Here is a 17,420-nt window from a genome sequence, read left to right on the forward strand (position 1 = left end):
ATTTATGATTTAGGGATTTGGATTTGTGATATAGGATCAAATCTTTGTAAAAACAACGTTTCAACCACTCAAAAGATAAGTTTTATTTTAAAATAATTAAATAAACATAATATATATACAAGATCTTTTTTAATTACAAGACTAAATCAGTAAATTGTGTGAAATATGGAATATGGATCAATCTACAATCTGTTATTTTAATAAATATACATTCAATAACGAGTCAAAGATGTATTTAATAATAATTAATATTCTAACTACCTCACATGAATCCTAACTTACCTCAAATTGTCTTTTGTAGATATGTTATCTTTGATTGGGGACCTATAAACTCTTAATAAATACATGTCCAATAATCGAGACAAATGTGCATTAATAACAATTAGCATTTAACAACCACACATTAAATTCTAACTAACCACATATTAAATTATAACTTAAACGTTAAAATATCTTTTACGTTAAAATATCTTTTACAAATATCCTACTTCGAACACGAACTGAATTCCAAACTCACCTGAAGTTAAGAAAGCATAGGCATAACATCAATATGTATGTTCAAATCTTTCTGGTTAATTTATAACAAACAATTTCACACTAGTAATCATTTCAAAACGTGAAGATTGTTGCAATGATTTTTTTATCTCTCATAAATGAAACGATTAAGAATATCCACCCTAACTACCTTTGGTACTACTTTTATGAATGTCTGCTTTTTGTATTTTGCCTTAAAAGAACTTTGGCAATTGTTGAAAAGCCTTACTCGTGGAGAAATTTGCACTCAAGTACAACTTAAGAACCCTTAAAGAAAAGTTGAGTCAAAGGAAAAACAGGAAGTTGTAGTTGAATAGAACCCAACACTGAAAGCAGTGTACGTCCGAAACACTTTCATCTTGCCTAAGCTTGCACGTTTTAGTTTAATAGACGTGGAATAGTTGGTCTTTTTAAATGGACGTCATGTATTAAACTAAATTCAAATAATTTTGGACATATTTGAATAATTTTTTTCTAAATAGTTTATAAAAATAAAATTAAGAAGAAAAATTTATATATTAATATTAATTTTCAGATAAGTTAACTTATAAAAAATTGTATAGTTTCTTTAAAGTCTTGCTTTTAGTTTATGCGGAAACTTATGAAAAAGTTCATAATCAAGCAATAAAATATCAACTCATTCACGTCCTTATTAGTCAACACTGTGTCTTAACCAGAAGTTTAACTTTAAAAAAAATGGTTAATTTATTTTAATAAAAGTTTTATGTTAATTTGAAATTCAGTCATCCAAACCCCTTGAATTTATCATGTGACAAATGCTCCTTGTTTTGGCAGTGATCATAGCATAAACATGTGTTTGTTTATTACATTTTTCTAACAATTGTATTTAAATTAAAAGATAAAAACATGTTTCAATATCTGTTTGGAAAAAACCTCCAAAAACAACAAACCTTGATTAGAAAATTTTCTATATAAATAATTTTATATGTAAATATGTATTAAACATACTTTTTAAGTATAAAAATGCATTAAACAAGTTTTTACACGTCATATAACAACATTATATTTTAACAAAAAAAAGCATCCCCTTAATGAAAAAGGAGTGCTCTGTCACCGAAATTTAAGAAATTTTCTGTAGAGTCAACAAAAACAGAAATCATGCAAATTTTGCTGATCACGAGAGTTCTCACAATAATTTGCTCTAAAATGAATTATAATACAGCAAGCAACAAACATCAGCTGCTGGAAAAAGTACCACCGTTTATGTACATATTCAGTTTCCATATTTCACATCTACTGGCTCAACAAAAATAAATAAAATAAAAGCATAACAAGGTAAGATTATCAGTTACATCATTTTGATAATAATTTCGAAATATAAACCTCTAAGGAAATAATGCCACAGCATCACAGTTTCAACTAATGTTTTGCCTTCAGAATTGCATATTGAATACACTCAAATATTCATACACTAATGCAGAGAAAGAACACAAGACCCATATAATGTTAGCTGAGAACTAGCACTAGATTTCAAATGACTAATTTGAACAAATGGAAATATTATTAGAATTAACAAAATTTTATGATGTAAATATGCACCTGGACAACATAATTATGGCCAGATATTTAACGCACAATTCAAATTTACAATGTTTTCGTTGTTATCTCTATATCAACTGCCTGATTCCTGAAAAAACACCCCACTTTGGCAGTATGATTCCAACTAATCCTCAATAGAGTCAATTAAAAGCCTTCATAGCGCCAGATGTCAGATGCAGAAGACACCGCCACGTCCAGCAGAAGTATGCACGCCAACTAGATATAGTTCAAAATTTACAGTAACAGCTCTCCAATAAAGAATAAACTATCCAAGCAGGTTCGGAGGATGGCACTAAATTTGGTGATAGTGACCACTAAGAATTTACAAATTCCTATAATAATACTACAATCAATGCAGGCAACCCAAGAAGAATCGGTGCTCAGAAGCATTTTACATAATCACAAGAAAACCTGCAAGTATCAATCACAATTCATCGTGAAGTTTGCAATCTTTGCTGAGACAGCATAAATAAAATACAGAAAAATACCAGCAATACACTCTTTTGAACATCTCCTTTTACAATTGATTGAAATTTATTAAAAAATACAAATTTTAGTAGGTTTCACTTCTCATTTTATAGTTTACATTAAATTTTATACCAATGAGATGAGTTAGAAAAAGTGTCAAGAGAATATATTACTAGCACTCCTCATCAAATATATAATTTTTCACACTAAGAATGAAGCATGTCAAAAAGGGGTAAATTCAATATGGAACAACAACAAACATTATCCCACCAGGGAATGCTTGTATTTAAACAAAAAAGTTCAGAATAAAAAAGATAAAAAAAATATTTTTCCTTCTAATTATTTTTCTTCTAGAGATAGAGATAAGAAAGCAGAAGAATGGTTTCTGCAATGCATCAAAATAAATAATGACAATTCAGATAATAATAGGTTAAGCTCAATTTTGTCCAATCTGAAAGAAAACAAGTTACTAATAAAGATTAGGCTTTATCACCTAATATCACTTTTATCGACATTCACACCAGTCAAGAAATATTATCTTAAAATGACTATTTCCTCTTTCCAATCGGTTACATTTACAAAATATGATAAATACAGAAATGAAAATTCACAAAAGCATTAAATATTATATTGTAGCTCAGAAAAGACAAGCAAGGCTCAATTACCCACCTCTGATGCATATGCAATTTGTAGTCACCTGCTTTGAACTAGTCTGTAATTTAGAACCAAGTCCTCTGATTTCTTCCATATGTAAGCTCGCACTGTGGCTAAGCTCATTTCAGGAGATAGTACCTAAAAATAAACCAAAAGGCTGGCTAAATGCAGATTCCTTAAGTGAAAAAATAGTATCATGCAAAGCAAAGTCAAATATGAATAAAATAAAAACAACATTCAATCTTTGGGAAAAATGATATTAAAATATTATCATCATCTCCAACCAGTAAAAGGCGTAATAAGTTTAATAACTTGATTAAAACATGAAATTGAAAACAAAGGTGGTAACACACAAGAACAGTTAAGACTAAAGATCAAATACAAGTACTGCCGTCTATTTTAAGACTTCAATACAATAGTAAAAAGGCTCAATTAGGAGTCTATAACATCTGAAATTGAGTTTTATAATCAAGGGCTTACCAGTAGGTTAAGAATTTAAGAAGACAGTCTTTTCAAATCTTATTATCAGTTCATCTTGTGATATCCGGTGAAAATAAAATCTAACACGGTTACACGATGAATAATAATAATAATAATAATAATGCCACTGGTAAAAGAAATCCCAGGTATAAGAAACATTGCACTGAGTTTTTGGATAATCAAATCAAACCAAGAATATTTAAACCATATTGCCCTAATATTCTGTCAACTCATCCTGCATCATGGACTCCAGAAGTCAGTCAAATTAGTGACTTTGTAACTGCAAATTACAAACCAACATCCACACTACATAATTCTAACAAGTACTAAATATGTTTTTAGTTCTTCAAATTCGGGTCACTCTTTCCTATAGTCCTCCAAATTAAAAATTGTCCTTTTTTAGTCCATGAATTAAAGAAAATGTTATTTTGATCCCTAAGTACTAAAGACGTTACACTCGTTGCTAATGTGGCTAACATCCATGTCAACAATAACATGTGTACCTTAAATAATTATATGAAAATTCACTTTTTAAATTTTTTGGCTAAAATATCTTTTTAATCGCTCTCAAATTTAGGCCAAATTTTAACTCCCCCAAATTTAAAAGTGTTTTTTGTCTCTCAAATTAAAAATTGATATTTTAATCCCAAAAATTGAAAATATTTTTTACTTGCCCAAATCTAAAGTGATTTTTAGTCCCCTGCAATTTTAGACATTTTTTTTAGTCCTCTAATTTGGAAATAACTCATTTTAGTTCATAAAGTTGTCAAAAGATCTACATACTAAAACTAAGAAATGAAAATGAATAATTGACAACTTCATTAATAATTCTAGGTTCATTCAAGATGAAAAATTAATTAAATAGAATAAAAGAAGAACATAAGCAGGTAGTGGGAATTGATATTGACATTGATTCATCATTTTGAATTAACGTCTTTAATTCAAATCTGAATACTTTACAGAAAAAAATTAAAGGATCGAAATCTTAAAAAAAATCCCCTAACATTGATGTCAACCCTTTTGTATTCTATCGAAAACATTGTTAACACTATGTTTTCTAAGAATCTTAGAGATACGATTTATAACAATTTTTAAACTTCCAAGATTTAAATTATCAAATAACGTTTTGAGATCAATTTGTTCAGGATTTTAAACCCACAAAATCTAGGGAACCAAGAGGAAACATTGTGTTCACACACATTCTAGTCACAAACCAGTATACTTTAATCTCAAAGTCAAAACTTCATTCAGGACAATGTGACAAAAAGCAAAGAATATAGAAGATAAGAATGAACTATATAGTTGTGGTTAATAGCAATCATTCATACCACTATTATAAGGAGGGGGCAAGAATGAGAAAAAGAAACTTCATTCACGGCAATGTGACAAAAAACAAAGAATATAGAAGATAAGAATGAACTACAGTGTTGTGGTAGTAGTAGCAATCATTCAGACAACTATTACAAGGAGGGGGAAGAATGAGAAAAGGAAAAGTATAAAGGATATTTCAAACAGGATTAAAATGTCGTTCTTAAACTAAATGTGTTAGTTACATCAACAAATTGTGAATGTCAACTTCGAAAATCAAAATGAATTATTCTAGACAAGAAAAAATATTTTCAAATTTGAGGGATGTAAATTGTCAGTTTTACATTGAGAGACTTAAAAAACCCCTTTCAAATTTTGAGGACTAAAAATTAATTTTAAATTTGAGGGACTAAAACTATCAATTTTTACATTTGAGAGGCTAAAAAAATCACTTTTAAATTTCAGGTACTAAAATAAAGTTTGATCCCAATATTAAGAACTAAAAAATATTCTGGGCAAAAAAAATTAAAAAGTGAATTTTCATATCATTATTTTAGAACAAGAGATCAAAAAGAGCATTCCTTCAATGACTTCCAGAAACACCAAGACGGGAAAACTAAAATGGCAATCATGTTAGCAAATAGATTCTAGAAGACATAAAAGGAATTGGAAAGTAAGCCAACCACAGAAAAATAAAGTATAAAGTCATGAAATTGCTCAATCTTGGTATCTAAAATACCATAATATATTCATACAGAGTCACAAGATTGTATATAAGACTGGTAAGCAACATATTACTTGCCTGGTTGTTGCACAATATTTCAATAGAAGGTCTAAGCTTTAGCCAAGGCTTAAATCCAGATCGAAAGGATCCATCTCCAACTGTTTGATGCTGTGACTGTGAACCAGTAAGCCCGGGGGCAAAACTACCATCAGCACTTATGCTATCCAAAGGTTTGTCAAGCACCATCTTTTCAACTACATAATTAATAACCTAAACCAACAGAAAGAAGAGAACATTAAGTTCATCATAAAAAATGTATCATCTACATGTGGGGATATGCTTACAGAATCCACACATATGAACAAACAAAAACTAAACTAAATTCAAAACGAATAACACTTTTGGAAAGTATGATCATGGTCAACTTAATAACACATGCAGAGATCATTAAGGCAATTATTAATACCAATTGTCAATTAATATAAAAACTTACCTTGTGAATTCTTAATATACGTGGGGCACTTAGCTTCCCTTGGGTGACAATCTGGACTGAAGAGCCTTCACATGGTTGCAAATAGAAACTGCATCTGCAGTGGTTATCACAAAAGAACACAATATTAAAGAGAGCTTTATATAACTAAGTTGAGATGTTATCATGCTCAGACAATCAAATTCAAAGACAAGTACCACCATATTTTTGGATGTGATTAAATAGATATAATCCTCAGAGTTAGGCAATTATGCCAAAGGAACAAAATATACAAATAATCAAAAGCACGATTACAACCACATATTTTAATGCAGCTATTAATATGGAAGGAAAAAATAAAGACGGCAGCAAAATTACTTAGTGTTTTCTCTGGTAGGCAACCGATTATTCAAGACGCAATCAAGGCACCACCAGGGGAAGTCTTTCTCGTCCTTAGTTCCATCTAAATCAGTAATTTTTTTCCTCCAAGGACCTCCATGAGAGCCCTCAGTAATAATGGAAGGAGGGGAAGTAACTGAGAATTCAAACGGAGGATAAACCATAGTATCATTCTCAGAACTACCATCAGCCTCAATTCTTGAATGGTTAAGACTTCTAGAAGCAATATCTTTTCCCGATAATAACTCCCCATTAGCAGGAGCTGGGGATCCCGTTCTCTGCTTTCGTTTTCTCAACCAATGAGCCAGGAGTCCTTTAAGGGTTTCCCTAGCCAAATTAACCTGCACAATAACAAGCAACAATTTTATTGTTCACACATGACAAACAAACTGATGAAAATATTCTAATTATGTCGTCGTGTGCATGAATCACATATTTATTAAAACTATAAAGATTCATAATAGAACTCAGCCAATATAGTTCAACAGATATATAAAAAACTTAAATGCTTCCATCATGACCATTATACTATGAACCAAGATATGAATCATTCCAGATTGAGCAAGATTATGGACTAAAGATGGTATGATGACCATGTTCCACTGACTGGAATGGATCCCATGAAGATTAAGTGGTTGACAATTATACAGTTTCACGTCAATTATAGCCAACGACAACAAGTAAATAAAGAGTTGACCTTAATTGTAGCGGCATACCAAAAACTAGGAGCAACATTATATAATTATAAATTTAAGAAAAGGGCAGGTCCATTTTTCATGACAATGATGCCATTACCTTGTCATCTTCAGGCTTGCCTACAATGTTAAGATCTGCCAAATACATTTCTGCAGAAAAACACTGGGGTGTGTCCAAATGAACTGATAAGCTTCCAAGCCTGGTATCCACTGTAAACCATGCAGGAATGCTAACCTAAAACAGCATTTGGAAAAATTAAAAGCTGGCTTGGACAAATAAAGTACCGGAAATCATGTTATCTTGCCAAGAAAAGAAAATATAATTATTAAAAAAGAAATTCATGATGTGACTTAGTAATCATACCATCTCAAATAACTCCTCCTTTTTCTCCTCAAATGAAACCTAGATAGTTCAAAAGTAAAGCAAGAGCTATTAGTTGAAACTTTGTAAATATCATTTATTCATTACAGACAATCTTCTTCCCTGGCAAACAAGAATGTGATACAAGTTGCAAATGAATGTAACCAGTTGTCACCTTTCCATAATCTTCAATCACATCGCCTTTGGTAATCTCCCAAAGTTTCACTGAACCAGATGCATCCTATACCAAAAGTTATTCATCAGATAAGAAATAACAGAGAAAGGCCATGTCAATATGCTAGACATAATAAAATTACCAGAAAATTACCTTTGTCAACACATGCCTCTTGTTATTCAAAATTTCATGTTGTACTATTGCAGGTGTACCTAGGATAGTTAAGGTAGGTTCTTTGTATACAGGAACCTATTAGATCAGTCATTTTGACAATAAAGGGATAATTATTAGTTCTGAGAAAAAGAGAAACCAGAAAAAAATATTTTCAACAAAAGCTAGTTTAAGACAATCTGACATATTCACCAACAGGAAGTACTAATATTGGATATGTAAGCTAACATGCTTAATCTATATACGTACATATAGAAAATTAATATAGTAACTTTTATTTCTGAAATAAATGTAACATACAGGGGTAGATCCTTCCAGTGACACTCTTGCTCTTGAAAAAGACAAGTTTCCCGCTAAAAAAGAATTGCCTCTCTGGAAAATCTTTTCAGGGTTGCATCCTTCAGTAGGCCATCTATGAACCGAAGAGTCTGTTGATGCAACCCATATGCTATCATCATGCAAAGCCAATTGAAGAATAGGGTGCTCGCCTGTGCAAAGCAAACTACTCTCTCTAGTTTGCAAATCTGTCAAGTATAACTTAGGGTATAAAAGAATACGACATTAGAAGATGAGGTTAATGAATTAAACAGGAAAAGGAGATGCCATGTCACATAAATGCAAGATGTAACAATAAAAAGATAGTTTGATGTTAATTTCAGTTTGAAGGTTGCACTCACTGAAAAGTCTCTCCCGCCACTATAAACATGACTAAACGTTGGGGTGCTGGCAAGTGCCCAAACAGAATCTATATGAACTGCATAAGAATGCACACATCTCTGCTGACCTATATCCCAAAGCCTGTGAGGAAAGATGGACAAATTGTTAGTCAACCACAAAACAAAACGAATTGAAATGCTTATAACTACTCCATATGCGACCATTACCTTATCATAGAGTCGGAAGATCCAGATAAACAATATCTGCAATGATGAACATTAAAAACATCACAACCGACTTGTTGAAAAAACATATTACTTAATTTGAACTTAACAAATTTATCCAGTGAAGAGATACATTGCTGTATACAGTGAAAAAAAAAATACTTCTCACTGTATGATTGACAATTAAATAAGTTCACTCTAACATAGCCAATCAAAGAATTAGGTTATTCATGTGCATTGTTATCTACAAGTTGTGGGAAAACATAGAAATATCAAATGAGAAAGATCAATGAGAAGAGAGAGACAGAATTTTACGAAAATAAAGAAATTAAAAATAAAAAAAGGAAGAAAAGCAAGTTACCAACTTTAAACTATAATTGTAAACTGGAAAATAGCAACTAAAACTAGATATCCACTCAACAAACCTGCCAGTAGAATCCAGAAGCAGAGCCCTGATGTTATCCGTATGCCCTCTTAGCTTTAGAGTCTTTGCTCCTGTTCTTGTGTCCCAGACACGCACAACCTAGAGAATCCCACAAAAGTGGAAGAAGAAATAAGCCATGGTAAAAGAAACATGCCACAAAATCCAAGCTACTAAAGCGCTCTATGTGATCTATACATCTATCTCTATTAAGCGCAAACAAACCACCTCTAATGTTTCAGAGGTAAAGAAGCCTCAACAACTCGGAGCATATGCCATACTGTACCTTTTCAGTGCCACCAGACACAAGAATAGTTCCACTTTCATTTGTAGCTAATGCATAAACAGAATCTTTATGGCCTTTGGCAGCAGTTGGAATGTATCCCTGACTTTGATTAGTGTTCATGGACATATTGGTGCTTGAGTTAACAGTACGCAAGCTTGTCAATGGTAGTAAGTTACCAGAACCATTGATACCATTTGAAGATTCGTCAACTGTAGTGTCATTGCTCTTAGAGACTGGAGTGGCAGCGGCCTCTATATCCCATATAAAAACCTCCCCACCAAGGCCACCAGAGGCAACAATATTGCTCTACAATGCATGACACTATTAAACAATCAAAGAATGGATTTGACATTGATAATTCAACCAAATTATCTATCTGATTCAATGCACAACCTATAGAAACAACAAATTAACTTTTTTTTTATGCACTAAATAAGAAGCATAAAATGTTTAAAGTACGTTACATTTTTTCCTGCTGATGCGAGGCAAGTAACATAGTCAGAGTGTTGTCGAAGCGTTCTAGTACAAGTTCCGAGGGACAAGGCATTCCATGTCTAACACAAAAAAAAAATGTTCAAATAATTATGAAAGTACTGGTACCATTTTAGAAGAGCAAGGATTGATTGGCACAAAAAAGCTAGCCACCAACCAACCTTGAGGGTAGTATCTGAAGAACAAGAAACAAGTGTACTGTCACCAACAAGAACAGCATCATTAACCTGAAAGAATAAAAGTAGCATTTATAAATTACGTATTCAATTGTACTTAAGCTGTTGTGCATGTGCTAGAGATTGTGCAGGTGTCAGGTTTTGTGGGTACAACTTAAATGTTAATGAAAGGGGGTTTTGGACTTTTGGGGGGGGGGGGGAGTAAAAGTAGAAGAATGGTCATAAGTTCAAGAACATTGACCTATTGAACAAAAAGAATTGCATAAATTTCTAACGACAAAAAATAGTTTGACAAAAAGAGGACATTTTAAAGGAAAAAATGTACATTAGACACTTCAGGATATTATGAATTTTACAGTAAAAGAGAAGGAAACAAGACAAAAACAGTTGTACACAATACAAAAGACAAATTCAGTTGCCTTTTCCTTTTCAATCATACCTTCACAATTAGAATTAAGCTTGTTAAATTTCAACACAGCAAATCATTTTCATTACAGACGACAGGAAAGGATATCTGTTGAAGTACTACACAAAAGTTAAAATAAATAAAAGTATATCAAATTCAGGCCACTGAAGACCTATTTTTGCAGATGAAATTCTAAAAAAAAAACACAACACTCTGAGATAACTTTATCTCACACAATACAAAGCTCAAATTCAGTTGTACACAATACAAAACAAGACAAATTCAGTTGCCTTTTTCCTTTTCAACCATACCTTAACAATTAGAATTAAGCTTCTTAAATTTCAACACAACAAATCATTACAGACGGCAGGAAAGGATATCTGATGAAATACTCCACAAAAAATAAAATAAATAAAATTATATCAAATTCAGGCCATTGAAGACCTGTTTTTGCAGATGAAATTCTAAAAAAAAACACTAACACTCGTCTTAGTAAAAACATAACCCTAAACTCTAAACCCAACAATGAGGCTTCTTTTGCTCGTAGCATGGAAAATAGATTTCCCACATTACATGATATACTTTCTTACACCTTTTGACTTTACCACTAGATTGGGTAAAATTTAAAAAAAAAAATGCATTATTAACAATGTAACATAAGTCCACCAAAAAATGCCAAGTGCAGGAAAAATGAAAAAAATAGCTGCTGGGAGGTTTTCCATTGCAGATGAAGATTCATTAAGTAACCATGTTAAGAAAACACTTCCATGTACCAGAAGTTACTAAATCAAAAATAAATTATCAAATGGAAAGGAAGAAAAATAAATATAAAAAATTAACACAAGGATTACCCAATCAACATGAGATTCAAAGGTAGCCGAGCATGTTGCTCTATCAACAGCTAGTACCCATCGCTTTAACCTGCCATCACGGCTCCCGGTGAAGAGATAATCAGACCCGTCAGATGTAAGCAGAGCCAAACAATTTATGCCTGCACAATGCTGCAGCAAAGAGCAAAGTTACAATTCTAGACCGTGCAACTAAGAGAACTATCAAAATTGAAGGAAATTCAACCAAAATAAGAAATATTGAAAAAATAAAATTTATGACATAACGCCTCTCAAAGCAAAACACAAGTACCTGGCAGAAAGGAGCTAAGTACTGTAGGAACTATTCATGAAGATTTGATCGATTAGAAAGTAAATATGGGTAAATATTAAAAACCAAAAGGTCAGATATGCAAACAACCAAGTGGGTCTAAAGTGAATGTAAAAAGAGAAAATAATATTAAAATTTAGGGTAAACCTCCACCTTAATATTTGTAAAAATCTTTGGAACATGAATTTGGTCCTTCACATCTATTTGATCCTCAATTGACAGTTTTTAATATCAAATTGGTACAAAAAATGGTCACTTGGACCAAATTTATGACAGTCAATAATCAAATATTCTCAATAAAGCAGAATTTAAGTCACTATTTTGAGAGGAATATTGAGTTAAGAGAATCTTTCTAGGACCAAACTGGGAATTCACCAAATCCATTAAATAGTATTTTCATCCAAGTAATGCTTATGTTTATTAAAAATCAACCCAATCAGTTTCAACTAGTTAACAGATTCGGAAGCATAGTATCAAAGAAAATTTTGTAGGAATGGATAGGGATGAAGATGCAACTACTAGAAGCAAGCATGAAACTTGTATGCTACCCTGGAACAAATAAAATAAGTAAATAAAACAACAAGTTCACCTTAGTGTCATCAGAATCATTTAACACATAGGTTAATCTCTTCTCCTTGCGAGGTCGAGTTGAGTTGTTTCCGTTGCTCGCACTACCCACGCGGTGCATTGCAGAAACTGCCAAGTACATAAATCATATAGCGTAAATAAACCCCAGGGGTGAATTGAGAAAATAATTCCATAACAGGAATTTTACATAGGATCATTTCCAACGGCAAACAAAAAAAATCAGATGTAGTTTATGGATTATGACCATTTATTTAACAAACGACGTTTGCAATGCAGAAAAACTCTCTCAAGACACATCCAAATACCAAAATCTACAGCTCCGAGAAAGGCGTTAAGTATAAGGCATAACCGTACATCGTGGGAGCTCCGAGAAACTAACATTTAAGAAGTCTCTGTAACAGTACCTAGTTATTACAAAACATTTTCACCCATTATATAAGATGGACCATAGTCTTCTCAAGATCCCAAATACCAAAATCTACAGCTCCAGACGTGGTTTTTCACAATTACTAAGAAACCAGCTCCCACGTCCCAGACGTGATTTAGTATTTCTCAATGGTTTTCCAGACACGCTACATCATTCCAACAACAATTCCCTAATAAACTCACAATCCAGCCAAAGTTTAAAATCATTATTTCCATACAGTCTGAATTACCAGTCAAAGCAGAATCGCATATCAAACGCAGCGAATACTCAATGCGAATCAAATCAAAACGCAGAGTTACGTGATCAACAACCAAACACAAACCTAAAATTCATAACATGCTGAACCCGCAGAAGCTATCGAATACCCCAAATCATCGACACAAGTAACGCAAACGACGGAAAAAGAGAAAACAAAAGGTCGGAAAACAAAAACATAACTCTTCGCACAAACTAGCTAAACCGATCATAAGGCTCAGCGCTTTGCAACGCAGCACGAGCTAAAACGGACTAATTACAAGATGCGATAAATTGTTTGGCATAATCGAAAGGAGAAAATAACGGAATAAAACGAAATCGAGCTGGATAGGGAGAAGATGAATCAGTGGAAGGAACAAACCGTGATGAGTGAGGAATTGGGAGCACTTTGAGTGCTTGCGTTTGTTACAGTGGCGAGGTTTCAGGTTTAGAGAGAGGAAGTGTTTGGAAGAAGGAGAGAGAGAGAAGGGTGAAGACAGCGAACATGGGTGTGGAAAATGGGCGTCCAGATTTATTCCGGTAGATCCTTTGACCCGTTTGTGCCTTTTAATTGAGGGCAATATGGTCTTTACAGTTACGGAAAGGATAAACCAAAACTATGGAGAGAGAATAAATAAGCAGCATGGCCGATAATTAACTCTCCCTCACGTTTCATCAAAAGCAGCTCCGTCTGCGGAACCAATGCTTTCAACGGGTTCTTCTTTCTCCTACTTATCGCGTCAAATTTTTCATCTCGTTTCGTTTAAGAGTTTCAGTTTTTTTCTTCATTCTTTATCACACGTCAAATATTTCAAAGTAATTATTTTTTATTAAAAATTATAAATATTTGGATTGATAATTTATTTGTTCTCCTAATTTTATGAATTAAACTAATCAAAAATGTATTATTAATATACCAAGTAAATTATAAAAAGTGAAATACATTAAAAAATCGTTTATGATTATATGCTAACTGTAAATTAAATTAAATCTCCTTATGTTATGCTCAATATCTAAATGGGTGGGGAGAGATTTGTAATTAAAATATTTATTATTCGAGAGGTACGTCGTTTTAAAATATTCCAACCTCCATGCTGGATCGATGTGGTACTGGATGAACACACCTCAAATCATAAGATAATATATAGATGTAGTATTGGTGATGGTAAACAACCATCTTTTATTTGTGTCAATGCTTCATTTGGTTGAATTTGTTATATATATTTATAAAAATAATCTACAATTATATAAAATTCAGGTTATGTCTCATTGGATATTTTACAGGTGTTTCATTACATGACATGTCAAATTCTTAATTTTATTTCAATACTCTTTCAAAAAAAGTTGTCAATCATCTTAATATATGTATTCCCTTCAAATTATGTTGCTTAATAGATGGATGAACTTTTCTTCTTCTAAAGAATGTTGTTAGATGCATTGTATGTTTCATTGTTGTGGTGAAGTTTATGAAATTATATTTTTGGATGTTCCAAAAATGAAGTATTTAGCTAACTATTGTAGTGATATTTTTGTGTATGGTCAATGATAATTCTTTATATAATGTGTGTGATGGAGTATTGGAAAGTATGTTTTTGGGTGTTCTAAAACATGACATTCCACCAACTATTATACATGGGATTAATGTAATTGTTGTGCATTGCCAACAAGAAACCCAAATAAATGAAAAGTGTTAATTATTTAAATTGTGTGTTTTATAAAACACAAAGATAATATTTAGAGTTTAAATGAACCATCTAGAAAATAATTACATGTTGGAATATCAAATCACTCATGAATGTTAACTAATAAATATTTAGGTGCTTTTATGAAAAACATATTTTTATGTGAGAGCATTTTTTTTAAAAACTAGGTTTCAAGATGTCACAAACTTAAACCATTGCTTGAAATGTAAATGTTCTTCTAAGTGTATTAGAGGGAAAAAGAAAGACATAGACAAACCAGAAGCAAAAGAATTGTTATTATATAAAAAATGGATGTGTACAAAAGAGAGTGTAGTAAACTTATATAGAGATAGAATAAACTTAAACCCTGTGTGGCAGGTATAACCTTGTCAACCATCTTTAAATTTATGGGCGAGTGATTACAAATCCTAAGTTTAGCCTTCCATTCATGAAAAACTACATCAGAAACAAGTTTCGTGAGAATACCAGTTATTTAGAATTGGGATGAGAGGTGAACCAAAATGAAATGTCAATCTTGAATACGATCACGTACAAAGTGCAAATCAAATTCAAAATGTTTGGAACGGGAGTACATGATAGGATTTGTTGCAAGTTGAACTGCACCTAGGTTGTCTGAGTAAAGTTGTGTGTTGGAGATGTTATACAAAGTTCATGCATTAAATATTGTATCAAAATAATGTCAGCAAGTGCAGCAACAACACTTTTATACTCAACCTCAATGTTGCTATGAGAAACAACCATCCTTTTTGTTTTTTCGAAGACCATTAAACAAAGTTATTTCCAACAAGAATACAATATCTAATTATATACCTGCGATCATCCAAGTGAGTGGTCCAATAAATATCATTGAATCCAATATATTGCTCTCATTAACGTTAATTTCTAACTATAATATATATGCTAACAATTCTTTTATTATTACTATAGCAACAATTTCAACTAATAATATTTACTACTTAAATTCAAACTCCATTATTTTACTTTTTTTAATTGTCATTAAATTTTGTAAATGCTTTACTAGAGCTTTTGTGTTAATATTAATGCATCACAATATTCTGTTTTCTTTATCGATAAAAAAAATAATATTCTAATTAATATTTTTCATTTTGAATTTAAACAAATTTTAAAAACACATCACTACTATTTGTTTAAATCATAAAATTTGTATTATACATGCTTATTCAAAATTAATCATTCCTTATTTTTTTTAATTTAATTTATTTTTAGTCCTTGTAAAGCAAAATTAGTATCTAAAGTTTTAATTATCTATTTTTTTTTAATCATAAACAACAATTTTTGTAGTTCAAATATTATTCGTGTGAGACTTAATAAAGATATGTTTGACATATATTTGCATCATTCACTATCATTATGATATTTATTTAATAAAAAAAGTATAATCAATTCAATGTATAAAGTTAAAGTATTTAAAGTATTAAATACCCCTGATTAATCAGTAACAGTCAACCTAATTTTGTAGCAACGAAACGACGCCGAGTCGTGTTCCCTTCTACTCATTGAAGTTAAAATAAAAAAGATGGCATAAGAATCGGTGTCGGTGATAGGCATTGTTACGCAATCGAAGGACGCAGTGAGAACAGTGCCGGTTCTCGTTATATTCTCCTTTTCGTTATGTTTTCCACTCTTTCTTCTTCTTCTTCTCCCTTTTAATACTCCCGTTAACGACGTAGTTCATGGCAGCACCTCCGTCTCGGAAACGGCAATGCCATTTTGACGACGACGGTGGAGGACGTGGCGTGGATCCAACTGAATGGACTGCACTTCACGACAACATCCTCCGCAAGGGCATTAACCCGCCACCATGGCTCACCAACTCCATGATATCCGCCGGATGACTCACTGAGTCGGTTAGCAACTCGAACCACTCGATTATGATAAGAGGATTACGTTATGACACGTGACCGCCGATTCTTTACAACATGGGTTGATAAAGTGAGTATGGGTAATATATAAATAAGAGTTGTTTAACATAATTATAAATATGAACTAAACTCCTAATCCAGTGAAGCGAAAGTCCATTAAGAAAATATAAATAACACAAATTTTAAAAATCAAGTACGTCATTATTTACGTACTCTTATAACTGAGTGTGGAGTGTCTTCTGCAGGTACTTTCCAATATGTAAGACCAGACGATAAAGAAGAGGAAGACGAAACAGAAAACAGAAAGTGACAAAGAAAGAGATAACAAACACCCGAAAACAATAACTTTAAAATGAAGAATTTGTATTATAAGACTCTATACTCATAAAAAATAAATCTCTTTTAAGATCACGACTTTTAAGTTATTTATCCTAAAAAAATCGTATTTTTAGGAATATGTCCTTAATTTATATTTTTTAAAAATCGTATTACTGTCAACGTTTTCTTCTTTTAGTTACTTTTTCATTGTTTTACTTTTATTTTATTTTATTTTTTAAAATTCGTGTTAAAAGTCATACTTATCTATTCTTTTTCTGAATTTCTATATTTTTATACTTTTAAAGTTGTATATAACATATTTTTTACTTAAATTTGTTTTTGTAATAATTTGATTAATGGATTTTTTAATTTTTAAACTTTTATATAATCCTTTTTTTAGATATTTATTTCAATAATTATTTAAAGCATGACTTTTATCTATGTTTTTA

The 17,420-nt window shown here is 31.7% G+C and overlaps 1 protein-coding gene across 2 annotated transcripts; it reads right to left on the reverse strand.

Moving 5' to 3' along the window:
• Window positions 1-2,037: 2,037 nt before the first annotated feature.
• On the reverse strand, window positions 2,038-13,790 carry LOC137831747 (uncharacterized). 2 transcript variants are annotated; one of them, XM_068639551.1, is made up of 19 exons: window positions 13,450-13,790; window positions 12,408-12,514; window positions 11,512-11,661; window positions 10,240-10,305; window positions 10,051-10,140; window positions 9,587-9,892; window positions 9,305-9,402; window positions 8,883-8,918; window positions 8,676-8,796; window positions 8,299-8,535; window positions 7,981-8,076; window positions 7,828-7,893; window positions 7,656-7,694; window positions 7,392-7,526; window positions 6,576-6,937; window positions 6,222-6,315; window positions 5,807-5,998; window positions 3,232-3,354; window positions 2,038-2,505 (listed from the first exon to the last, which is right to left on the reverse strand). In XM_068639551.1, exons 2-18 carry the CDS (start codon window positions 12,504-12,506, stop codon window positions 3,256-3,258), a joined length of 2,286 nt encoding a protein of 761 aa, XP_068495652.1. In that variant the 5' UTR covers window positions 12,507-12,514; window positions 13,450-13,790; the 3' UTR covers window positions 2,038-2,505; window positions 3,232-3,255. The 2 variants fall into 2 exon arrangements, with proteins under 2 accessions (XP_068495652.1, XP_068495651.1); XM_068639550.1 differs by lacking the exon at window positions 13,450-13,790 and having other exon boundaries at window positions 12,408-12,532.
• Between the last annotated feature and the right edge of the window lie 3,630 nt (window positions 13,791-17,420).

This window comes from Phaseolus vulgaris, chromosome 6, assembly GCF_000499845.2.
Source record: "Phaseolus vulgaris cultivar G19833 chromosome 6, P. vulgaris v2.0, whole genome shotgun sequence".
Taxonomy (NCBI): Eukaryota; Viridiplantae; Streptophyta; class Magnoliopsida; order Fabales; family Fabaceae; genus Phaseolus; species Phaseolus vulgaris.